The sequence below is a fragment of the Octodon degus genome, unplaced genomic scaffold (assembly GCF_000260255.1).
Source record: "Octodon degus isolate 3935 unplaced genomic scaffold, OctDeg1.0 scaffold00160, whole genome shotgun sequence".
NCBI lineage: Eukaryota > Metazoa > Chordata > Mammalia > Rodentia > Octodontidae > Octodon > Octodon degus.
In genome coordinates this window covers 4266049-4293139 of record NW_004524736.1, presented here as the reverse complement: position 1 = coordinate 4293139, position 27091 = coordinate 4266049, and the positions used below count along the sequence as shown (strand labels likewise).

The window sequence follows — 27091 nt, the reverse complement described above, 5'->3', positions numbered from 1 at the left end:
CTATATATAGAGAAGGTATCCTTTTACATAGGCAAACAGCTGCTGTATTCCACAACATGAGGACACTATTCACACTGAATTCTTGCAGGAACCAAGGCTATCCTGGATTTAGAGACTCAGAATGTGTGCCAGATCACATGGGAAATGAGGCTGGAATGAAAACCCAGGTCTGCCTCTTCACATGTTACTAGTTTTTGTTAAGTGACCAAGAAGGGAAAGATGTCTTTAAATGTTCTGAAGATACGCCTAAGGCAATGAGCTATTCCTTTTTGGATTTGTCATACATGTTTGGGCCAGGTTAGGGTATTTCCACAGTTAATTCCCCACCTTGCTCATAATCTTATTTCATGCACCAAAGAATTTCATAACAGACCATTGGTCACTTTCATTTCCAAAATCCATTTAAGTTCAGCTGACCAGAAACTGTCACGGGTGGAGTAGCAAGTGGGAAGTTCATCAATAAAGCCAGGTTTGGAACACAGAGGTTCTCAAGTCCTTGGCAACAGACTGAGGGAGTGGGCATGCTAATGTAAGACGAGGGCATAATTAAGGTCAGCTCATCCACCAGAACAGTCACTCCTGTGTCCTTGGGGAAGTCACATGGAACATCAGAATGTTAGTACTACCTGGAGAGCAAATGCAATCTACAATAAGCTTATTCTTTGCTGGTGGCTCAGGCAGCCTTGCTATTACATATTATGAGCTGTGTTCTAAAAAAGATATCAACTGAATTATGTAACAGGAAGGAGAAAATGAGGCAGTGAGTGTTGGTCTGGGACGAATAGAACAGGGCGGCAGGACTGAATATACTCTAAACGTGGTAGCAGCAAAGCTCACACTCAAAGCTTTGTGGGTGTTGGCTAATGTGTTTGGGTCCTGAGTGAAGCTCTTTTGAAAACAGTGGGCAGGTGTATGTGTAGTCTTCTTTAGTTTATAAAGGAAATATGTGCTTGTCAGAAAATAATGAAATAGTATGTTTTCTTTGCTGAGTTTCTAAAAAGGATACAGACCTCATGATAAGCTATTTTACCTAAAAAGCCAATATTCCAGGATGCTTTCCTTTAGCACTTTATTATTATATTAAGAATATCAGCTCCCTTCCTCCTTTTCAAGAGACTCTTCCCCAAAGCTGCCGAAGCAGTGACTGCTCAGGATGATTGAAGAGGTAAGAGAAACTAGGAATCGCAGTTTCAGGAGCATCTAATGCACCTAAATTAAAATAAATGACACCCAGCTCTCCTAGCACAAACCTTATCTCTAGGGGGGATTCTCAATAGTCTTTTCCTCTTGATAACATTTCCCCATTTGTTCTGGGTCATAAGCCCTGCACAGCTCCTGGCAGAATGTGCCTGCGATAGCAGTGTTCCGGAGAGATGGCCTATAATATCATTTCTTGTCAGAATGGTAGACTACCAAATTCACGAATGTTTGGGGTACTGCTAAGCAAAGCTCTGTTTCAAGGATTTTGTATTGGTAATGATAATCTTATAGTGAACCAGGGAGTGCATTTAATTACTACCTTTATCACTGGGCTACACTTTAGATAAGCTCAACTAAGTACCATGGGCCAATTTAGTAGAAAAACACAAAAGCAAATTATGTTTAAACCTCTACATTTTCACTTTGGGATTGATCTGGGTCACAACTAAAGATGGAGAGGGAAAAAAAAAAAAAAAAAAAAGTGCCAGAATTGTCTTGGCATTGCCAAGGGTTCTACTGCTTCCATTTGGGGAAAGAACGTAGGATTGTTAGGTGCAGGCACTATATTTCTTACTTCATATTTCTGACAGGAACAATGGTAAGAAAAACAAATTAACCTGGCAGAGAAAACATAAAAGTCTCTCCGAGAAGAGTTTAGTGTTAACAGCAAAGACCGATTCCCGAGGGAAAGAGAAGAGATGCTTCTGCTGACAAGGACTTTCTTCCTATGGACAGAACTGTATCACTGAGACCTTCCCACATGTCTCAGAGGTCATATCTCTGACGCCCATACCACACCTTGTCCTGCCCCCAATCTTAACAGGCACCCAGGACATGGATACCAGCCTTTGGTGGGCAGTGAGGCCTATCAAACCTACACCAGTTAGCCCGTGTGACACAATTATTGGTAATAGGATCTTGGCCAAGGCAATGACAAATTAGGCCCAGCAGCTATTTCAGAAGAATGGATGCAATTCTATGCTTGACTGGCTATGAAAGTTCTAAGCAGAATAGGGAAACAGCCTCGCTGAGCCAGCAGCTTTACAGAGAGGAATCCCACCGGAGCCAGCATACGCTGCTGAGCTTGCCTGGGGAAGGCCACCAGTGACTGGAGACTAAGCTACCTTAGGAATCCAGAAGCTAACAGGGGAGTCCCAGCAGCCAGGGGAAGGGAAAACATGGGTGATGTGACAGATCCCCTCACTCTGCATTTTACTTACCTCTTTCTTCATTTAAGGTCTGGAATGAGATTGGAGGGCCCTTCTTCTGGGGTTTTTAGACGTACTTGCCAAGAGCCAAAAGCCCAGAAATAAAGGGGCTGTAAGTGAGCAGATAATAGCTTGATACTCACCGCTGAACAGGAATTTGCTGTCCCAAACTTAAAAGTAATCCTATTAACGGGCCGGGGAGATAGCTCAGTAGAAGAAGCACTTGCCTGGCAAGAGCAAGGGCCTGAGTTCAATCCCAAGTAATCCCATTGGCTAGTAGGCTGACCAATGGAAGGAGAGGATGGAAATATACCACAGAAGGAGATGAGGTGCCTCTCTAGCAGATAGCAGAGACATGAGTGGGTTGTGTTTGAACATTGCAAACTTTTGAGAATATTGAAGCTCCGTTATTTCCTTACCTATAAATATTTTGGCTGGATGGGCAGGGAGGCCCAAGGAGGTGACAGTGTCATAGTAAGCTCACAGCCAGGTCTTTGATATGGACATTTCCTATGAGAAGTTCCTCAATTAGCAGCCATGTGTCCAAAGGGTGTACCTCAGTGTCTTCCTCCCTCCCATACAATTTCTGAGCACAGAGCTTTCCCAAAGAGTCATAAAAGAAGATACAACAGGACTTCTTCTCAGTCTGTAGAGTTGCGGGGAACCCATTACAATAAGTAGATCTCTAACCTGGGGGCATTCAAGCTGTGAACAGATATGCACAGATCTTGAATTAGGAGCGTTCCCAGATGCAAACAAATCATGGAAGTAGCTCATGGTGTCTGCTGGACATTGTTACACTGTGCAGCTGCCTGCTAACTGCAGAGTGCAACTGTGTACAGTAGTAGTTCAGTGCTCAATTGGAGCCCAGGGTGTCCGGAAGCAAGAAGAAAAGCAGTGCTGAGGTGGAGGGGACTGTGTGGAAGCACAAAGTCACATACATCATAGATTTGTCAAAGGTATGTAAGATTCACTTAGTTGGACTTACGAGTATTCTCCAGAAACAGAACCTGTTCATAATCAGGGACTTACTGTAGTTGATTTAACAAATATACAAGTATCTCTTATTTTCTACATGGGAACTACAAATATAATTAAGTCTATTCTGAGAAGCTGCAAATTATGAAGTGAGTGGTGGTGAGCCACAAGGTCGGAGAGGTAATCAAGGTGATACACAAACTAAAGAGACAAAACTACCCCGAAGACAATGGGAGTCATGTATTTCAAAATAAATGCAAGTACATGTCTCTTAAGAAAGATTAGAAATAGGTATGTGGATATACATTATCCCAAGGAAATGAAGCGATCGTGTATATGAAAGGGAAGGCCCAGAAGTCAAACAACAGGTGAAACAAAAGTTAGAAGATGTTAAAAATTGTCTCAAAAGCAAAGTAAATATTTAGGGGTGGGCAGGACCACAGAAAACCCTAGGCACCCCACAAATGCCCAGGATCAAATCTGAAGATTCCATGGAACAATGTCAGTCAGTGTTGGACACCTAGCAAAGTCCTTTACTACTCTTGAATACTCTGGAATTGAAAACTGACAGGACTCAAAGTTAATGGTCACCTTTTGATAAACAGACTTGGCAAAATCTGAGAAAAAACCCTTGATTAGGAATGGAGATGTTTGAGTTTCAGCATTTGTCCTACAGGCAGCTGTGGAGAGAGGCAGGTGTAATTGCATTTCCTGAACTGTATGACTGGGAAACTTTTTCTTACAGGTTTGTGATGAGATTAAACTATTACATATAGAAGCAGTGTGTGTGTGTGGAACCGGGGATTGAACTCAGGCCCTTGTGCTTGCCAGGCAAGGGCTTATTCTACAGAGCAATCTCCCCAGACCCTAGAAGTATTTTTTAAAAAAGGTTTTATATTTCTTGAATTTTCACCACTTATCCAAAGTGGCCAGTTTGTAATGCTTATATAGTTACTCATTGTGCCTTAAATTTTTATATTTTTTTGCTTTGCATGCAGAAGCATTGTAAAACCAGAAAATGCTATATAAAATTAAAGTCTGAGCACTGCTAAGACAAGTGTGTTTTACCTGAAGCCCTTAGACATTAGCCTTGAACTAAGGACACGGCATCTGAACTTGAAGACCACTGGTAGGTGCTAAACACTCAAAAGGGGGTGGGAAGTGATGGAAGCCTTGGACCCAAATAGCCTCAGACCTCATGACAGTAAGGTACAGTAACGCTTACAATACTGAGTGTACTATATTCCCTTTTCTCAGGCAGTGGCTGAGATAATTTAGAATAAGGTGTCTGTGCAGATAAATGAAACATGGCCAGGCAGCCTACCTGCCTTTCCAGTAGGTGATTATTACTCGCTCTGCAAGGAATCCCAGAGGACGTGCCAATCATGAAGCACTGGAGAGCAGGTTTCCCCGTATCACCCAGGCCAGGCGCCCTTCGCCCTCCTGGATTTAAGCAGCGTTGAGCTATCTTCATGTCTGCCCAGAGACAGAACTCTGCTACCCTTCCTGCCATGTGTCTCCTGGGCAGGCAGTGGGTGTACACAGAAGCAGGAACAAGGGGCTAGAAAGGCACTGTGGGGAAAGCCAGTGGATGTGGGGAGGACACAGATGTCGGCAGTTTCTGCAGACAGGATGTAGCACGTTGTAGAGCTAAAATGAAGGTGGAGGTGGATATACCTTTCCTTTTATGCTAAGTTTTGTATCCCAGGTATACGCCCCTCCATAAACACATACCAATAATCAGGGTAGTGCCAATTTCCCTAGAACACAGATACATTTCCTCCACACAGCAACAGTTGTTTGTAGCGCTTGTGTGTGTCTTTGCTTTTTAAAAATGAAGAGGTGGGAGAGAGAGGAAAACTAAGGCTGTTCCCAGGCTATAGGGGCCCAGAGAATGAGCTCCCTGGGGGTATGGCCTCTCTTTTGATGCCAGCAGAAAAAGGGAAATAGGTCACGGCAGCAGCCTGAGTCTTCAGCTGGGGCTGTCCAGCATGAAGATGTCATTTTTCAGGCAGCAGCAAAGGAGTTTCTGAGGTCTCAAAGAGGACAAAGGGGTCAGTGAGAAAGGGCTTGGAAATGATCACCAAAGTCTTATAGATGCCCCCTGCCATCTGCCAGGAACTGTGCCTCCTAATGTGGGGAGCTGGGAAGAAAGCTAGAGTGTACCACAGCCCCTTCTCCAGCATCCAGGTTTCCCCAAGCACAGCAGCCATCAGAAGGCTGCGCATGCAGCAATCGCTCAGTAAGTGTGTGCCAGCTAGATGGCTTTCTAAAAGATTATGTTGAAGAGATTCCAAATGACAGCTGGGCACCTGAAAGCCCAGGTACGCTGGAGGCTGAGGCAGGAGGATTGCTAGTGTAAGCCTAGACTGGATAACTTAGCAAAGACTGCTTTAAAATAAAAAAAGTGAGGATGTGGCTCAGTGTTAGTGTTCCCTGTCTTCAATCCCCAGAACTGCAAAACAGAAAAATTGGAGAAGGGAGGGGAGAGAGTAAAAGCAATCTCAAATGGCCATTGTATTTGTGACAAGGGCCTCATAAGGGAGAGGGTGGTTGGATTCCTAGATCAAATGTTGAGACAGAGATATCAACGCAGAAAAGAGATGGATGCCCAAGACCACAGGATAACTGAAAACCTAGGAGTTTGCACTTGTAAGCCAGTTATCTATCTGTTAACTAATGTTATCTCTCATCATAACTCTGGGGAAAATGTTAGCAATAGGCACAATTCCCCATCTGGGAAATTATACCACATCTTCCTGTCCTTGGCAGTGTGGCAAGAAAATGCCTTAAAAAGGCAGCTGTATGGGGTTGGGGGAGGGTGTCACCAAGCACATGCCATCCAACAGGGCACAGCACTCACAGCTCCCAGTCAGTTACAGCAACTGATGCAATCATCTCACACTGTCCAGTTTGGAAGTGGCCCAGACTCTGTGGCATGGGACAGGAGAGTCCGCCCACATTTTTATGGCTACTGTAAGCCACCAAAACCCAATTCAGCATTCCTTACACCACAGAGCTGTAAGCAAACTTCTGGTAAATATTTTGTGCTTTGAGGGCATAACTGCTCAACTCCTGAATTGTGTTCAGAGTGTGAAAGCAGCCATAGACAACACAAGGAAGTAACATTACTGTGTTTCAACAAAACATGGCAAAAACTGGCAGGTGCTACATTTGCCTACTCCTGCCACACACCAATTGAGTCAGGCTGGGAAGAAATGATGTCCTCCTTAGGTGTGAGAAAGGTAAGTCCTGAGTCCTTGGGGAGTTCCTTGGCTGCTCCAGGCTTCAATGTCACAAAGAGAACCAGGCAATGATATGGTGTCTACCCCCTTATTCTTCCTGCCCTGAGACTGGCAGGAGAACACCCCAAACACTGACCTGGAGCTGGCACCCAGACTTCTGACTCAGGGAGAAGAACAAAGCCAACAGGAGTGAATGGCTGGGGAAAAGCACCATGCAGAAGATGGAGAAAAGGAAACGCCAAGGAGAGGTAGCAGGAGAGCCTCAGAAAAGGAGGACTGAGTGGTCGCTACAGGCTTCGTAAGCTCTGTACTGACTAATAACACAAATGTGAGGAAAGCAGGGTAACAAGGTCTTGAAATGAGAGGAGTCATCTAAAAACACAGACCACCAAAGACTTGTCGGACACTCGCGGGCTCTGTATAATGCAGAATAGAAATACTTCAATTCTCTCCCTCCTCAAACTAGGTGAAGAGATGGCAGGGACTCCTTCACCACTCCCTTAAAGCCAGGACAACACACTTAGTAAACATGGTACAATTTCCCAATGCAACCAGCTGGCTTCTTGTCTCTTTCCTGATGGGGTCTGGCCTGGGGCAGTGACCATTACCCAGACTCTCCCTTGATCAAGAGCCTGCGCAAGTCAGGTTGTGCGCTCACATGTGCGAGCTCAGCTCCATGAGCAGGCCTCTGTGGGACTGCAGAGAGGCCTGGGAGAGTTCTCAACTCTGTGGGCTTCTTTCCTACCACAGTGCAGATTGACAGTAACTGTAAAGGGTAAATTATTGCCAAAAATAAGGTAATATTGTGGACAAATATTTAAAAATGTAAAAAAAGGATGGGGAGGGGCCAAGGATAATCACATCTTAAAAATACCTGGTCAGATGTAATTATCAAGGAAATAAGTACAAGGTACATGTGCACGCATGTGCGTACACACACACACACACACACACACACCAAACCAAAACAACAACAGTAACAGCAGCAGCAGAAGCAGCAACAAAAGTTCACCTGCAGCCATCCCAGCAGCCACTTGACTTCAGAGCCCAGCAGAGGCTGCCCTGCAGGTAAGGAACGGGAAGGAGTGATCACCTCCACGTGGTACAGCCCTGGCTTTTAGGTGGGAAGAATCCTGGTTGGGGGCGGGGGGAGGCAAAGGACACTGTTCCCCCAAACAACTTAAAAATGAAGGTGATGGTACTACACAGGTAAAAGCAATGAATAAAGCTCTTACCAAAGAAAATGCTCCTTTTATTCTGACTCTAATCAGAGAACAGTTTTCATATATCAAAGGAAGGGAAATGCCCAGGAGAGAAAACTGCAACTGGTTTCTTCAGTCAACATCTTGAATTATTTGTAGTTTAGGTCATACTCATGGTTCCTCTGGATTAGAATAATGACCTTCAAAACAGCCTCATCAGGTTATTATATTGTGACCCTCAACACTGGGTTATGAAAAACTGGGATCTCTAAAATCAAGAAAGATAAATATCAACTTTGGATCTACAAACTCATGCCAGGGCATCAAAGAAGGTGGGGAAAACTTCAACTTTTTCACCAGTAAATATTTATAGATACATACACAAAGGTAAGGGTCACAATAACTATGAGACAGTAAAAACACTGGCCCACTTGCCCTCATTAGTGGTTAGTATTCTCTCTGACTCCCGTGTACTTTGGGTTACAGGGATATGTGGGACAGAGATATGACTAGGAAGAAAAGTGGCTGGGGAAACAAGAACTGCAAAACAAAATAAAGAAACTTCAGGACTTGTCAAATAATAGGAAGATGGCTCTGATGCAAAACTTTGTTTAAATAGTAAGAGAGAAGAATTCCTCCAACAAACATCTTAGGCAATCCAGGGAAGGGAGGGCCTTCAATCTAAAGTGTAAGAAATAAAAATCTGTTGTTTTTCCCTCTGTAATGTCTGTAAGTCATGAGCTTCAGGGGACTGACCTACTTTTTTCAACCATACTCTAGTGTACTAACTAAAGGCCGAAGAAGTCAGAGGGAAATGCTACAATATTTGCTCCTTCCACTTAATTACTGGGCCACTTCAAAAACTGCAACAGGTGCTGACAGACAGCTACAGTGGATTCTTGAAACACTTCTCTAGTAGGGAGCTACTGTTAACTGATAAAAATTCTAGTTACATTATATAGTGGCATAATGCCAAGGAAAGTAGGCATGTTACTACTAAGGATTTGAACTTCACAAATATAAATGCTTCTCACCAAAAAGAAAATAGAATTGCGAATCTGATGATACAATTAAGCCCCACACTTCTCCAAGCACTGCACAGATGGCCAACAAGGCACATGCAATAATATCCAGGTAGCTGCAGTTGGTGTGTGGGAAATGGAACTCAGATCTCTTGAACTGAGAATTCAGGATTTATTTTGCCAAATGCATTTGTTTCACAAAACGAGAAGGCAAGTGATAAAGAAATCTCCAAAAAGTGCCAACCAACAGTCAGAACGCCGCTTAGTGGGACGCCAAAGTGATGATTCCTTCAAAGCCAGGGTTGCCCTGAGACAGTGTGTCGGGCTCATCTGTCTTCCCAGACCTCTCACACTTAATGTGTCTGCTGGCGCTTCAACTCAAAATGACATGCTCAAGTTCCTACATAGGTATGTGTATTGCTGAGCATCCTAAAATCCCCACACATCTTCTCTCAAGGGTCACAAAGACCCAGGAGAAAGAACCTCTAGGACTGCAGCTCTGTGGCTATCATGATACTGATGAAAGCTGGAGGGATCCTGACAGACTTGAATGTAACAGAAGCAGGGACAAAGGCAGATCCTGGACCCTAAGCCCCAACCTAACATACTGCCTCACTGTTTTTTTTTCCCCCCTTGAGTCCACCCAGCAGGATGAATTGCTGGCACAGTCCTTTTTTTTTTTTTTTTTAAAAAAAAAAAGATGGTTCTGTTGACAAAGACTTGAGCAAAATTAGCAGGTAGAAGGGTACCACAGCAGCCAAGAGCCTAGTTCTTGCCTGGAGGGGCCAGCCCAACAGGCAGAAACAGAAATACAATTAAATTAAGTCAGAAAACCTGCTACAGAAAATGCAATTACTCAAAGATACAAATAAATGTTCAAAGAAAATTGGCCCCTGACAGGGTTAGTCAAGCTTCTAAATCCAGCTGGAGGCAGCAGCTCAGGCTAATTCACCAAGGAGGAGGACTGCAGAGCCGTGAGCCCTCTGCATTAGGATCCCGACACATCCCAAACCACCAGTGGAGCAGCAACTGGGGGCAGCTGGCCAGTGATGCAGGGAACAAAGAAGTAGACATGAGAGTGGCTCATGGCTGCTCAAGGCTGAGCAGTGGAAAAGGAGACAGATGGCCTCTGATACGGCAGAGAAGGGTCAGACCCAGGGAGCTCTGCTGTCTTGCCGTTTCCATCCATGAAGCACCAGGAGAATCCCTACCTCTCGTTGCAGCACCAGTTCCTTGGTGAAGAGCGTGGCTTCCTCGCTGAATGGCTCTCCTTCCTGCACCAAGCCTGGGAGGTTTCGGGCTCCTCTAGGGCATTCGATGCCTGTGTCAGGAAGAAAAGAAAATCTGTGATGAAAATGGGCCCCGCAGGTTTGCTGCTGGCCACCAAGTGTGGTAATGGCACTTCCAGTGGATCAGGTGATGGATCTAAGTTTCATCTTAGGAGATGGAGGTACAGGTGGGGGATAAGAGGAAGTGGGCGGGGCACTCACTGTCTGAGCAGCGATGACACAGTGTGGAAGGGCTCTGTCCCAGCATGGAAGAATCACCAAGGGCCCCTGGCAGATGGAGCATTTGGAAGAAGTGTGCACACAATAGGACGAACCCTGACTTTGATTTCCTCACTCTGTACAGACTCACAACCTCATTCATGTGGCCCTCATGTCAATAGCTCTGTCAACAGAAGGGACACTGCCACCTCAGCCATTGTGCCTCCCAAGAGCCACTGCAGCTGATTCTGAGACCTTTTCTCCTTACTATATGACTTGCACAGCAAATTTTGAGGTGTTTCGTGTCATTTTTTTCTTCCTCAAATAAACTTTCCCTCTGTCCTTTGGATAGATTTTGGACACTATACCATCTGTTTTTCATTCACAGAAAAGAAAGAAAGAAAAAAAAAAAAAACCACCAAAATCCTTATGAATCATTAGGTCTGTGGACCTAGAGACCTGGCCTTACATCTTTCTTCTTCTTTTTTTTTTAAAACTGAGGACTGAAACTAGGGCTTTTGCACTGAGCTGCTTCCCCAGTGCTTTTTTATTTTGAAACAGGGTCTTCCTGCACTGCTAAGTTGCCTAGGCTGGGTTTGATCCTGTGACCCTCCTGCTTCACATTACCAGAGTGCTGGGATTACAGTCATGTGCCACTGTGCCAAATTTCACATCATAATCCCATCACTTTTTAGCTTTGTGACTGGCTAAATTCCTGAAGAAAATCTAAGCTTCCCTATTTGTAAAACAGACATAACTATACATCTACTTTGTAAGGTTGCTGTGTAACTAGGAGCTAATAGATTATGTACATAAAATACTTAGAATTCATCAAATGGAAAGATTCAATGTATTTCAGCTATTATTAACCTCATCTTTACCATCATTGTTACCCTTAGCAATTCCTAGACTCAAATATCTCCAATTCTTCTTTGACTACAACTTGTTTCTAAGATCCCTGTGGACATGCACCTATCCTTTACACTTGTTTGTATCCAGAGATAATATAATAATTGTATGAAACAATTACTCGCTGACTCAGACTGCCTTTTTTTGATTTAATCACTCATTTCAAAAATACATTTATCACTAACAGTGGTCGTCTGTGACAGACCATGAAATACATTGCATTTTGATATCTGGGTAAGACTTATAAATATTTCAAAGTAATTCATACTGCAGCTGTAATTATGAAGTGAAACAGTGAACTGGGCTAGACACAGAAAAAGAATATGAAGAAAACTAGGAAAGGATGTATTTAGTGCTTATACTTCTGACTCACTGGTGGTCTCTCCTGCTGCAACAACCTCATTCATGAATACAATCCCCAGCAAAGGGAGAAGAGCATTGACCTGTGAAGAGAGGTCCCAGTGCTGCTGAGACAGAAAGGCCATCTCTTCCTGGGTAAAACAAGGGGGCTGCTCATGTTTCTGGCCAGGGTATAGCCCTATGAAGAATGGGAATTACCTACATCTTGAGTCCTTAGCAGACAAAGAATAGCTTTGTCTCTAAGACTCCAGGTCTCACCAGAGGAATGGACCATTCGAAATGATATGATCAATGGGGAGGAAACTGCAAGGTGGAGGAGCTTAAACTGACAGCGACAGCTCTCTTCCCATCCTTGCATGGACAGCTGAAGGCCCTTCTCAAGTCTGTGCTGTTGAGAAGACACAAGGGCTGCTTCATCCTTAACCCTTCAGTACGCTGCAGTGGGAGTGGAACTTCTTTTTATAAAAGACAGCCAGTAACTTAGGAGAGCCAGAGTCTGAGATTAGCCCTGGAGGGACAGCTGAGGCTGGAGTAAGATGGAATGAAAGATTGTCTGCGTTTCCTCACAACATCAATAGCCAAAACCACTTTTCATTTCATATCTGCAAACTAAGCAAGAGCAGAATTGCCAGAGAGAAAAATAAACGATGCTGTTGAACTATTTTGCCACATACTCACAGATAAAGCATTGATGGAGAAACAAGAACAATGCAAAAGTAAGTGTTCAGTCTGCTTCTGATCCTTTCATCAGAGCTGGGGTGTGGTGGGTGGGGCTGCTGTGCACTGGGGGCTAGACATGGGATCAGTTTCCTGGGAGGGTATCCAGGGTTTTGGAACTTCCTTGGTTGAGTAGGAGTCTGCCACTTTTGTGGTATTTTGAAATAGCAAGAAGCTGGTCAAGCTGCAGAGACCAGCTCTGGATCCTGGAGACCTCCTGGTGACTAAGTTGGAAACCCTGACAACTCAACATGCCTATGGAGTTAAACATATCAAGCAGAAATACATTGAAAACATTTTCAAAAGCGGGTCCTTCAGTCCCATGGCAACCAAACCCAACACTCTGCAGATGAAAAGGGGAGGAGGGCCTTTGTTATGTTGCTTCTCCACTTCCCTGAAGCTGGGCTCCAGCCTGTCATGAGGAAGACTGAATCAGGCTGTTTTTCTACCTTTTTAAAGTGGAAATAAGTGAACATCCATTCATAGTGATTTCTGTCAGGCATGTGGGCAAGAGAGACAAAAGAAATTCCTCTTTGGCCTGTCTCCTCTGAGGTCATCTCTTGCTAAGGGGGGGGGGGGGGGGGAATACCAAACGGACTGGAAAACACAATGGAGAGGGTGGTGGGGAAGGCAGACCTTTCATGGGACTAACATTCAAAGTCACAGCCAAGAGAACAGGAAGGACTTTATCACATCTGAATGTCTGAGGTTCAGAAATGTGCTAAGCTGCATTCCATCTGCAGATGAAGGACAGTGTAGTGAGGCAGGACAACTGCCAAGGTCAGTTTCTGCCAACTAAGTGAGACCTTCTCATGAAGAAAAATAATAATGGGCTAGGGATATAGCTCAATAGTGGAGCACTCTTGGCTTCGATTCCTAATGCTCTATATGAGTATAGAGGGGCATTTTTTGCACCTAATTTTTACTATGACCCAAGTATACATTTACATATGAGCATATATAACTATATACAATAAAGTTTCTGGTTAAGCTGTGATTAATCTTGACCTAATTTGTCATGATAACGGTGTGTCTTCTGCTCCATTTCATTAAAGAAAATAACCAAGATGGCCATGGCACTGAACTCATTCAGGACCCCAGTAGGACACAGTGCCCAGGCTGAGAAACTCTGGCAGAGACTGTAGTATAAAGACAGAGGACAGGAAAGATGCAAATGGACCCTTGGGCTTTAATGCAGAGTTCAAAAGCTACTCCACGTTTATCAGGCTCTTGCTTTGCTCTTGTCCTGAAAGACTAAGAAACCGGGCAGGCAGCCCTGGCCAATGACACAGAGATCGTACATATGTTAATCCCCTAATGCTAGAAGGCAGTCATGGTGGCTGCATGCTAGGTGAACATGCAGCTCAGCAAGAAGAGCTTGCAGCCCCCTCTCCCCAGGGCTCAGTGAGCAAAGGAACCCAGGGCCAGATACATCTGCACTCAACAAGGCCTGCAATGCTGGCTGCTTGCTCACCAGTAAAAGAGTTCACCAAAAAGAGAGAGAAAACAGAGACGAACAATTGGGTTTTCAGAAAGCAACGAGGGGGTGCTGCACTGGCCAGGGCAGGCTGACAGGCAGTAATGGGGAGCTCTCAAGCCATGGAGTATTTGGAACCAAAGTAAAAAGTGAGCTATCACTGGAGTTCCAGCAGCTTGCAGCAGCTAGGTGACGAAGTGCCTGTAATTCTGGCTCCTGCATAGTACCACTAGCAGCTGTCTTTGCCGATAATGCCCTAGCCTGGTGTGCCTGTTGATAAGGATGCTTCCAACAAGTGGATAAGGGCCAGGTTCACCCTTGACACTGGGGAGCCACTGAAGAAACAAAAATACTTTAATTGAAAAAAATGTCACACTAAGAAAATATGTATCTTCAGCATTCCTGATCATTTTCCCCCTAGTATGGGCTATGCCACACTGGAGAAACCCTGTGGACCTTCTTAGCCCACAAGGGCAGACATAGGCACTCCCTCCCTCCAGCCATAGCAGGCTCTATGGCTTTGTTAAAACCCTATTGGCTCATTTGATTATAGGTAAAAGGTTAGTAATTTTCATACTTCTTTTAGGCTTCCCAGCATTTTAACAGCTAACTTTAAATTAAAGCTCAATAGTTGTATGGCTGAAGAAGAGAAACTTCACTACTAGCTGTCAGCACCTCATGCTTCTGGTTTTTGCTCTGCTACTGACAAAATATTAAACTTCTGCAAGCTTACAATCTTTGTCTATAAAATGAAGGACCTGCTAAGGCTTACTTGCCTATAAAATCCTACAATTTTGGTTATGCCCCTTTCAGATTCCTAACCCAAGGGTTGATTTGTGGGATGGAGTGTGCCTCCTTTCAGACTTAAAATGCTGGGCTCTGGAGTGATCATTCTATTAAAAAAAATTATACTCTTAGAGACACTGACTAACTAGGTCAATTAACACAAACACTTAGGTCAGTCTGCTTTGGAACAAGAAGAACAAATTCTTGTTAATGACACGGTAATGGCTATATAAGAGATTTTATTGATGGCTATGTGAAGGTTATGTATTGCTCTGAATATTTTACACTGTATGTTGAATTTTATGATAATTAAGCCTCAGAACTCAGTGTGTGTGCTTTTCTTTCTCTATCAGGCAGTGGGAGCTAAGGGAAAGGATGGCACATCTGTCTGGGCTAGAAGTGAGCAGCCCAGTGGCACTTAGTCCAGCAAACAAGCAGTCAGGCCTTAGCAGAAGGAAATAAAACTTGAAGAAACAAAGAAACAATCTAAAGGATCAGCCAGTGGCGCTTGCTTCAAGTCCACTGTGTTGGTCCTGCTGCATCAGACATCATGGAGGGAGGGACACAGGAGGCATGCAACAGGACAGGCCTCTGTCTGCTTGGGATGCTCACTTTGGCTGTCCCTTGCTCCACTCTCCCAGTACTTGTCCACTCTGGGGTAGGCACCTGGTTGGAAGGTAGAGATTCACTGATGAAAAAGAAAGACTCTGTGCTCATGCAGCTCAATTACCAGCCAGAAAAGATTATTTTCTTTTGCCATTGTATGAGGTATGTTACTGGTGATTGAATTTGCCATTTGGCCTATAGGCTGCCGTGTGTGAACCTGTGATAGATAAGTGGATTATGTGAGGCAGATGCACGCCTGTCTGGAAGACTGCAGGCGGATGTAGTAGATGAGTCAGTCATGGGGCTCACTATGCTACATCGCTTCCTCAGGCAGCTGTATTTTCTAGCATATGACCCTGAGCTCTTTTCTCCCCTCTCCATAGCTGGGAAAAGGAAGTGGGAACAGAAGGTGGGCAATGGGAGAGAGAGATCTTTGCATCAGATTAAAGGGAAGCTGATCTGCATCAGGCTGGTAGTAAGATCTAAGCCTGGCTCAAATAGAACTGGTATGTACCAAGTAAGCCAGTTCTCTTTCTAGAACTGCAATGGGTAGGGTATGCTATACAGGCCCATTCGTGAGCCAGAGGAGAGAGGCAATAAGCTGAAAAAGCAAACCCGCATTAATACTGGCACTTTCCTGGGCACTCTCAGATTCAGAATCTCTTTCTAGGGCCCAGGTCCAGGATTCGTGAGACCTGATCCTATCTATGACCCTGTTACATTTTCATAGATGTTCCTGTAAGTCTGCTCTTTCCCCTCATTGCCTCCATAAGCCAGTCTGAGAATCTTGTATTTTCAACTGAAATAAAACTCAAAAAAGAACAGAAATTGCTTCTGAAGGTGGGCACTGTGCCATATTCAGATTTCATTCTTTCCTAAACCTGAAAACTGCTTGGCACATAGTGACACCATAGGTCCTTGATAAAAGTTGAATAAATGAACACTACTGAAAAAAAAATTCTGGAAAAGGTATAAACGCACAGAGAAAGAAATGGCTAATGCGCTGTCAGAGTGCAGACCCTAAGTAGGTCTACCAGGGTCTATCTGGAGGACAACTGCTCTATGCAAACACCAAGAGAGGAGCTAACAGAATCCTCAAACCACACATACCCCACTCTCCCATGGTTACTGAACACTTCAAAGATGACAAACGTGGCACAGCCACACCTATGTGGCATGCTGGTGGCTCCTAGTATGTTTGGAGAGTGTGGTTTAAATCCAGAGATGAAGCAGTCAACAACAAATGGCAAACCCCGAGAGGCCTGGGCTGTGGCACAACACAGCCATTTACCCTGCAGTATAACAGAGGAGGAAAACGAGGCCCACGTATGACCTGTGACCAGCACTAGGAAGCCGTGTGGCCACATGGCAACGCAGAAACTGGAGCACACTTGAAGACAGCAGGAAAAACTGACTCAGGGGCGGGAGGCCTGCCTTTAAAGAGAAGATAAAAGGCGCTAAATCTGTACAGCTTGGCTAAGTGTGACTAAGAGGGTGACACGATAACAATCTGCAAATATTTGAAAGGTGTAAACACAAGAAAGGAGGGAAAATGCTCAGCCTGAAAGCAGGGGTGTAATTATTAGGGGAAAGAAAATCTGGACAAAATATTGGAACAATTCAGAATAGCGATGACTACTGGGTTATAAATAAATTTCCCAATGGCAATGAAAACACTGGCTGAATCCTAAAGGTGGTCAGTCTCTGTGTCCACCCCTCTGCCTCTAGCGGAAGCATCCTACGAGGGTGAATTATGAGTTGATCTCCTTAATAAACTGAAATCTAAATGCTTCAGCTTTTAATATTGCTCCCTGAAATCTGAACATTATTTCTGTTGATCAAACCATAGAGGAGAGAAAAAAGCAGTTCTGGTGGGACTCTGGGAACAAAAACAGGCTTTTTTATCTGCTAGCAACATGCCTAGCTGACAGAGAAGTGGGGCTGAGTGCAGACATGGAAGGACAGACAGCTGGGACAGGAACAAGAAAGAGGTTCTCATGTGTTGAGCCACCTCAGTCCTTAGTCTCTAGGACCCTCTGCAGGAATGCTGTAAAGTCTTGCAGAGGTGAAACTACGGATACCTCTTTTCTATCTCCAGTCCCCTGGAGTAATTGTCAAGGACAAGGCAAAGCACAGAAAGACACCAAAATAAGCATCCTGTCACACTGACTGCACTCCAATACCTCTGTCTGAGTTCCTGCTGCTGCAGCTACTCAATTTATAATCCACAGGCTCTCAGCAGAGTTTTTACCCCCAGATTCAATTAGTTCCATGTTTGTACTTTCCCCACCACTTTTCTACCCACCAATGAACAAAAGTAAAACGTGGCTCATTACACATAGAAAGTATGACACTTACGCTTTAAATAGGCCAAGAAAAGCTGTACTTTTAGTCTGCCTAGGATGATTTAAAAATGTGTTGGTGCTAATGATACAGAGATAGCCATGCCCTCCTAAGCATTGAAAACAAAAACTCAACCCTCTACATGAGGAATCTGTTTAATTTTAAGGAATGTGGCTGTCACTTCAATATACATACAAAGCCTAATCAGGCTGTGGTGATGGCTCAGCAGTCTAAGCACCTGCCTGGCAAGTATAAGGACCTGGGTTGATCCCTGGTACTATACGCCATGCCAGCCCCAGAACCCAGGGCACACCATGGGGTGTCCCTGAAACTGGGTGTGGTGGTGCATGCCTGTAATCTCAGTGCTGGGAAGGCTGAGATAGAACGATCACTAGGAGTCTGAACTGTTAAGTGGGACCCTGTATCAAAATATAAAAATAAATACTAATCAGCTCATGTCCTGGGTTCTCAGAACCAACACATGTCATGTACCTATAGCTTGCTCTTTGGTGAAACAATCTGAAGGTCTTAAGTTGTAAAGATTCTCACTGCTGTTAACTGCTGGGAACTACAGACCATCTCACTAAATACCTGCATGTTCATGTTCCACAAAAGGCCCGCAAGAGAAAGGTAAATGGTAGACAAGTTGATTCTTAAGAGTTAGTTCTACATGGTCCCAGGCCTCGATTTACATCAAAAGGTCCAGAAATAAGGTAAGGACTTTGCAGTACCTCAAATTCTTTATTCTCTCCCTTGTTCTCTAAGCCTCTACTTTGTTACCTCGAGGGAGGCAGCATCATGTGGGCCAATTTTGGAACATGCCACTGCTAAAGCTTTTTCAATGATCAGAATAAAGGGATAAAAGAGGAATGAAGGAATCCTAATTAAAGGGATCAAACATCTCAGGTAATTGTAGTCAAGGGAGCCAGAACTGGGCAGAAGCTAAGAATGAAGCTGTTTTTAGTTCATAGTTTTTAAGGATAGATTTTTATTAGGTTGTTCTGATTTTGTGATGTTTGATGCATTTGGTGAAAGTTGAGAGACTGAAATTAATTGGGCACAGGAACAATAAGACCAAATCTTTACAATGCAATGGGAACTGCAGTTCCCTTTGAAGAAAGGAAAGGGGTCAGAAGGGAGGCATCTACAGAAAGGAAGTAGACACTTGGCTGTTAAGTATGTTTAAGTTTCTCTGATTCAAGTCATAATAGATGTTGCTGGCTTGTTAAGAGATCTTCATTGTGTAGTTATCCGAGGTAAGGAATATACCAGTTCTCTCTCCATCTCCAGTACCTGGCACACATTAGATGCTCAATTGTTTGCAACATGAATACCAGAGAGGCAGATACTTGGCAGAAATAAGCACAACAGCCTGTTTCTGAGTTCTGTATGCCTAAGTATTTTCCAGGACATCAGGATGGCTTAGATCATTTGGATCTGTCTGTCGGTCTGTCTATCTATCTATCTATCTATCTATCTATCTATCTATCTATCTATCTATCATCATTTTCCTTCTTTCTTTCCATTTTTTTTGAGACAATGTCTCACTGTGCAGTTCAGGCTGCTCTTGAACTCACTATGTAGTCCAGGCTGGCCTCAAACTCACGGCAATTGTCCTGCCTCAAACTCTTGAGTGCTATGATAACAGGGATCCCTTGTGTTTCTTGATCTCAGTGTAGAAGGCAGCGTAGAGAACTGGCTTCACCAAACTTGATTTACAGTTAGCTTTCAATACAGCTAGCTTTAGATTCAGAAGAATCACTCTCCAAAGAGAGAAAAGCCTTTTTCAGATGGAGCTGGTTTAGCAGATAACAATCAGGTTATCATCAGAGTAACCTTTCATAATTTTCTCACCACAGAGCAAGATCTAGAAACAATGGTTTTTAGAGAGAAAAACCTCTCACTAACAAAGCTTTTCCCTTCCAGTTGCATCCCAAGAATGTGGACCCAACCAGGATGTCTCTAGGGCATGCTCAGGAAGGGGACTGGAGGTGGCAGCTGCCAGCTGCCCAACACACACGCCCATTTTGGGGGTTTGTTGCTGCTGCAGCTGCAATAACATCACTGTCAACGGGGAGCAGAATACAACAACTGGGCATAGGAAAGACTGGTGCCCTCCAAATATTTCTTCCCTTGAGTTTCTCTTCATTATCCATATCAAATAAGAATGTCATATCTTGATTAATAAACAGAAAATAAAGAATCTGAAGTCAAAAGCTAGGACCACAATGGTGCTTCCAATGACAAGGGGACTCCTACAGGGCTCTGGCTTTTATGTAACAACGGAGCTCTGTGGAGACAGTTCCTAACAAGCACAAACCTTGCGTCTGAATAAGGAGGGGGAGTTGGTTTCTATGAGAACCTCAACTTGGCTTTTTCTGACTTTTTTTAAACATGGAACTTTATCTTTGAATAAAACAGAACTTGGAAACCCCTCCCCCTTCATTTCTGGCACCAAAGGGTTCCGAATCTTGGTCTTTTTTATTCCATGTTAATGGATACAGAGAGGAATCCGAATCTACTATCTAGGCTCCTCTTAGAAAGATCAGCTTCAGCAGGGAGAAAGCCACAGGAAATACTCACGTGGATCTTCTAAGTACAAGTTTCCAGAAGGTATTCTGGCACACACCTGGCAGCCAAATGTAAAAGCTACTTACTTACATAAATTTAGAGTGACTTTTCTAAACCAAGCTGTGTTGTGTTATTTGAACAAAATGGTTCTGAGATGTGTTGAGTGTACTTCCAAACTACTGCCTTTCTTAAGCTTTCACTCAAAGAAAATTGCTTTGGGCTCCTTCTTCTCAGGCAGGTACATTCCGAATGTCTAGAAATTAGTATATTCAGCTAGTAGAGCAGGGGATAGAAAATACCAGCTAGTGCCAGGAATACTAAGACCCAAGAACCAAAAGAATGAATAAAATATATGAGAGTTGAGGAACTTAGAGCCCTTTATCTTACTGATTTTACTTCAAAGAAAAGGAGGTAAAAGGGAGAGGAAGAGGAAAAAGATGAGGAAATGGACAGGAGTTTTAAAGATTCAAGGTTCTTCAAGAGCACAGACCATCCTATCTTGGTAAGCAGTCTGAATTCTGAGTTGTGATGAAGAATGGCACATTCACCCCCACACTCTGAAGCTGGGGCCTGCAAAAGACAACATCCTGAAGACTAAGTACGCTTACTCTCTGTCTATGCACACCCACAAGCGAGGAATGATTTTAATTTTTGAATTTTTTTTTTATCATCAATATGGTGTGACATGAAAGTTGTATGAGATTCAATTTCAGTGTCTATGGATAGAGGCTTATTGGAAGATAGCCATACTCACTTGTCTGTGGCTACTTTCGTGGTACAAGGGCAGAGCTGACAGTCATGACTGAGAATGTAAGGCCACAAAGCCTAAATGTTTTAGTGTCTGGCCTTGAACAGAAAAAGTTTGTCAACTCTTGTTCTCAAGGATGTGGTGTGAGATAGTTTTAAAAAAATAAACAAAACAAAACAAAACAAAAAAACTAGGGGCCGGCAAAATAGCTGAGCAGACTAAAGTGCCTGCTTAGGCAAGCACAGGGACTAAGATATGATCCCCAGCACCACATGCTGTGCCAGCCCTGCCCCCAGGGCAGGCTGAGCTAGACAGAGTCTGGGCATAGTGGCAAAGGCCTGTAATCCCAGTACTGGGAAGGCTGAAGGCAAGAGGATCCCTACAAGTCTGAGCTGCATAGTGAGACCCTACAACAATTAAATACATTAAAAAAATCTAAATATATATGCCTAATATATCTTAATATTAATAAAAGTACTCAAAAAGTACTCTGGTCTGGTAATGTACAGGCAAAGGAAAGGAAACAGGGAAGTTGACTCAGGCAGTTGACACTGCTGCAGATGTGTGCCCTCCTCTCTCTTTCTTGGACGCTGCACTATGATGACCTCTTTCCCCAAGTTGTGACTGTCCACATTTATTCTCTCTCTCTTGTCAGATACTCAAGATTTCCCCAAACCACATATTCTTTCACCCAAGAAGTGTGAACTTTGAAAGAGCAAGTACTGCTATTACTTCCTCATGGCTGCTTCTTCTACTTCCTCACAGTAGCACCTATTATTCCTGATGTATAGAAGGCCTTGCTCCTAGGCTTCATCCTAGACTGCTTTTCTAGTCATGAAGCATGAAGTCCTACCAAATGTTAACAATGCACCAGTCTCTTGGTGGGCCTCTTTCCACCCTTAGCTTCTCAACACCATTGTTCTAACACTCTGGGCTGATCAATTTATCTCCTGCTGGTGCTTGCCGTCATGTCCTGGGGCCCTTTCTTTTCATCCTCAGAACTACTACAGCAGGCTCATCCCTTCTATCTAACCTTCTCCATCATGAGGATCATAAAGAACGCACAGACATGTGTCCCTGAATTACACTTTAAGACTGGGCCTCATCTCTAATGTCTGTCAGAATTCTCTTGTTTGATGTCCTGTCAAGCCAAATTGACCTTCCTCCTAAGTCCCCTTATCCTTTCCCTGATCTCCCTCTTCTGGCCTCAGTACTACCATTTTGCCAGCAAGACCTCACTCCTTTGTAATCCTTCTCTACTCCACTTGCATAAACCTATAACTACCATGTCCTAATAGTTCCCCCACTTCATCTCCAGTCATTTCTCTCAATATTCAACTTAACCGCTTGTTTGAACTCTTGTCACATCTGGCCAGACATTTTCTAATCTCCCTGCTTGCCCTCCATTTCCCTCCATACACATTCTACATACACACAGCTACCAGAATAATCTTCCTAAAGCACATGTTCTTCTCAAAACCCTAGAGTGCTTTCCTGTACTTTACCAAATAAAACTGAAATTCAACAATCTGACATTCTCGGCCCTCTGAGATCTGGCTGAATTCCTTGGGATCACATAAAGCATCCATTACCCATCTGACAGCTCTTCAAATACTTGATAATACAACATCAATTTCTTGTCACCCTCATGTCTTATTCTCTGGGCTAACCAGTCCTCACAAGACAAAGTTTTGATTTCCTACTATTGGACTCCTTCACTCTTTAAGCTTACATAATATAAAGGGAGTCTTCAAGCTGGAGATACTTTTCTAGTTGACCTAATTACAAAGGTCCAGAGTGCTGTGCATTGTGCAGAGGGGCAACTTCCTTCTGCAGTCTGAAGTGCCAACTTTGGGAGGTTAGGCAGGCAGATGTGCTGCTTTGTGGGGGAGAACCAGGGCAGGCTGGTAAGCTGCTCGCCCTGAGACCACAGAGCCAGACTTTTCCTCTAGGGAAGAAGATGAGGCCAGCGAGCTGCTCTGTTAGTGCTGGAGGAAGCCCCCGGCTGAAGGAAGGGGAAGCCCTCCAGGGACACTGGGCCAAGTTGTGCCTGTCCTGTTGGAGGCTTCCTGCATCTGTGGCCCCCATTCTGGGCTATTTCCATTCTCTGTGCTCAGCAGCAGCCCCAGGCACTGAGGAGACCCTGCAGGTATTGTGACAAGCAGTCTATTCATTTCCTTCTCTCATTTGCTGGCTCTTGGGGATACAAAGGAACAGCAAATCCAAACCACTGCCTAGAATCCACTTTGCAGAATTCAAGGAAAGACTGTTCTATTTAAGTGATTATTTCCCCTGTTTGGGAGACCTGAGGGAGAGAAAGCCTCTGCATCCTTTACTGTCCGCAGTTGCAGTATTGCAGCAAGGACTCTTCAGTTGCCACTGTGCCAGTGCACAGGGAAGGCACAGGGTACACTTATTAAGGGTTATTAGCTACTGTCATCATGCGCTAACAGGGCACCAAGAAACCTAGATTTGAACTGTGACACTGGATCCAAGCTTCCACTAGAAAGAGGGGGAAGGGCAGACACAGAGAAAACTAGGTAGGCAGAAGCCTGGCTTTCTGGTTTTCCTGCAGCAACACAGCAAGGTTAATAGAGCCATTAGGTTGTGTCTGCCCTTTAGCAAAGTGTCAGCTTCTGAAGGGCAGTGAGGGTGGGATGCCTGGTTTAGGGCAGGCAGGCAAGGGAGTACTCAGAGTACTTAGGAGGTTGGGAGAAGCTCTCAACTGAGTGTATGCCCTGATGGTGATACTTAGTGTGTACAGAAGCCAAGGTGTGCATGTGTAAGAGACAGCATGTACAAGTTTTCATTCAAGGAGACAGAGCAAAGTGGAGGGAATGAAAGTAGGAGCCTCTCTTAGGCTTGCAATCACACATAGGAGCCTAAGGTGGGAAGCGTAGCACCATACAGATCTCCGGTGGTGCCTACCACAGTTATCAGGAGGCACAAACATGTGGCACTAGGATCTGGAGTGGAGTGGAACAGCAACAACCCAAATAGATCTTCCAGCTGCACTCATGGAAGAGTCTAGTCCTGGGAAAGGGGAGGAGCCACCCTTTCTGGAGCAAGAGTTCTGGAGGTGTGTACCCTGGTGGCCGCTCCCAGAGCCCCAGGGTGGGTACCTGATCTCCTTTAACAACCTTCATGCTTGGGTAGATGCTGGCCTTATGTTCTCATTCCACAGTATTGGACCCCCAATCTCTGCAGGCCATTCCTATCCAGTGTCACAAGCAGAAAGAAACTATGTCATCTAAAGCTCTTTTTTTTTTTTCCAGAACTGGGGATTGAACTCAGGTCCTTGAGCTTGCCAGGGAAGCGCTTATTCCACTGAGCCATCTCCCTGGCCCCTAAAGCTCTTTTGAGTACAACAGCTACTGGTTCCTGTGACACACAGAGGGGATTTCATCTCTCTCTCTCTCTCTCTCTCTCTCTCTCTCTCTCTCTCTCTCTCACATACACTTGCAAACACATGTACAAGCAATGCTCTGCTGTGTATACCTCTACCCATATCTCCTTACTATGACAATGCTGGCATATATGAAAGAGGTCTACAATGAAGTCCCTAAATTATAAACAAAAAATGTAGGGCTGTGTGTCCTTGCAGAAATTTTGGGGAAATCTGAGAAGTTATGTGCTTTTGGCTGTCTATTTGATACAATGATATATTTTTGTTTCCATAGGTTTTACCATTAAAGTAATTATATATCCTCCAAAAATATAAAGCAAAGTAAAATCAGAGTGGCCAGTCCTGGATAGAGGTCTTTCTTTCCAGCTTCTGCCCTCTGCAATCTGGCAAGGTCTGGATATGCTGCAGCCCAGATGGACCACTCCAGTTCAGAAAGCAATTTGATCTCTAGACAAAAGAAACGCTCGGGCTGCACACCTGTGGGCTGAGGAGATGCTGCTTCCATTGCAGCCGCCCTCCTAGGAGACACCAGCTCCTGAATGGCGAAGAGGACAGCTGTCAGCAAGCGGGCAGGGAGCAGTGAGGCAGACTTCACAGCACAACAGAGATGAGAAAAACAAAAAGAGAAGTGTTTCATATGGAGGCTGTTGCCCTTAAAGCCACTAAGCTGGAAAGTCCTCTGTTCTGTAATTCACACAGCCTTAGCAGATAGCTGCTCATACTGGTGTCTGAAGGAGAGGTCATTGCTTGGGAGGGGATTTCTCCGGCCAGCCTGGAACTTCTAGAAGCTTGCTCACTACGGGGTCAGTGTCCCAGGACTCCAAGCATGTGGGCTCATGTCTCTCATTCAAAGCCTGCTAACTTCTGCAGAAAGTGAAAGGGGCATCAAATTGCTCTTCAGGGACAGCCAGGGCATCAGCACAGAAGACAACTCCAATCTGCCTGGCATCTGTGGAGCAGGCAGGATGGAGGGAAGTGTGAACATCTTAAGGTACTAAGTCTGATCCAAGCCACTGAAATCACCTTGTGTGGACAGAGAGCTGGCATTTATAATTTGCTGGGGGCCCTAACATTTTTATTTCCCTTTTACCAATGTTCTGGCTGAGATGCCGTAACATATTAATCTTTGTAGATGAGTGATGCGGTTTAAAATACTGCAGGGCTTGGCTGCCATTCCCTCCCCTGGGGTCTCAAAATAACTCCACACAAATCATTTTTGCTAAATACTCACTCAGGCAGCATTTCTCTGCCAGAACACACACATCTTATATAAGGGAAGGAGCCACCTTGCCTGCTGGAAGGTAGCAAATTCTGAGAGATGGTTCTGCTGCCCCTGAGACTGCAGAGATGGATTTCAACTTGCTCCTGTCCCTGCCAAAAGGCAGGCATATAGCCTTGTGGCTGAGCACAGTGTCTTCAGCAAGAGCATGCCCAAGGAGGTTCCAGTGGTTTATCAGGGAAGGTCACCCAATTCAGGGCTGCCTTAGACACAAAAGGAACTTGGACATTTAATGATTTCTCACTATATAGAAGGTATACCCCAGCTAGGTTTCAGCCACCAAAGAGAAGAATAACATGCTCTCTCATACGAATCCTTGTAGGTACAAGGCCCCTTAGTAGAAGACAGCTCCTTGTAGAAGACAGGCTTATAATCTACACACGGGAGGAGAACCCAAGAAATAAACTCAGGAACAAGGGCAGTGAATGGGGGTGGCTGGGTAGCAGACAGCTGTGCTCCAAGACCTCCTCATTGGCAGCTTCAAGCCTCTACTTGCAAAGGAGCTGAAGGAGGCAGTTCTGACCCCAGGCTCTTGCATACACCCCACCTTCAGCTGACTTCTTTGTTAACCCTTTCTCTCAGGGGGTCTCCTACCTTAACTGTTCTACCCCTTTTCCTGAAAACTTGGGGAGTTTTCAGTGGTTTGTTCTTGCCTGCTTCTCACTCCTAACTCTGTTTCATGGCAATCACAGTCACTCCCTGGGCTTCCTAGTCTGTTATCAGCTGATGCCTCTCAAAGGTTTAATCTTTATTTCTGACCTTTCTATTGAATTCACCTAGACCTGCAAATGTGCACAGGCATCTAACATCAAAGGTGTCTAAACTGATCTTATCAAACCTTTTACTATATACAAGCCAGAAAACTGACCTCTCTCTTTCTCACCCTCTATTACCAAGTAACCAACAAAGTTCCATGCATTCAAAGACCCTGTTTAAGCAGTTCCTCCCTGTCACTCCACTGTGCAGCCTACGTCGGCCTGCCACATCTCCAACCAGGTCAATGGCACTCAACAACCACCTTCTTACCTCAGTCTGGGTGCTCTCAACCTAGGCTCCACAGCACCTCTTTACAGCCCATGATCATTTCAAATAATGTTGTAAAAGAAAGCCTTCTGCTATAGCTAATATTACATAATAACACAGATCGATTTCACAGTCACAGTCTCAATTCATCTATGACATACAATCTAAATAGCTGACACAAGGCCCTTCCATTCCTGAAGATCTGACTTCCCAACTCCCCTTTACCCACTGCCTCCTGCAGCAGTGATGCCAGCTGTACTGAACAATTGGCTTTTGTGAATAATGGTGCCTTCATAGTCCTCTTTCTTTGATTCTTTTTCTTTTATCTATTTGGCATTTATTAGGGAGAAAGTAGACAGTGTTTTCTAGGTGTCCCATTAAGGTGTAATTCCAGCCCTCCAGGAAGCTGAAGCAGGAATATCACATGTTCCAGTAGAAGAGGAACAACTTGGAGATTAGCAAGGCTGTATCTCTAAAACAAAACAACAACAACAAAAAACCACAAAACAGAAACAAGACTAAAA

At 44.4% G+C, this 27091-nt stretch overlaps 1 protein-coding gene across 1 annotated transcript in view; it reads right to left on the bottom strand.

The window, feature by feature from the left end:
* Snd1 (staphylococcal nuclease and tudor domain containing 1) overlaps positions 1-27091 on the bottom strand; it is a 443244-nt gene that overhangs the window by 85077 nt on the left and 331076 nt on the right. Inside the window, exon 16 of the mRNA XM_004642716.2 lies at positions 10067-10176. Within this exon, the coding sequence (XP_004642773.1) occupies positions 10067-10176 (110 nt within the window). The remainder of the gene's footprint in view (positions 1-10066; positions 10177-27091) is intronic.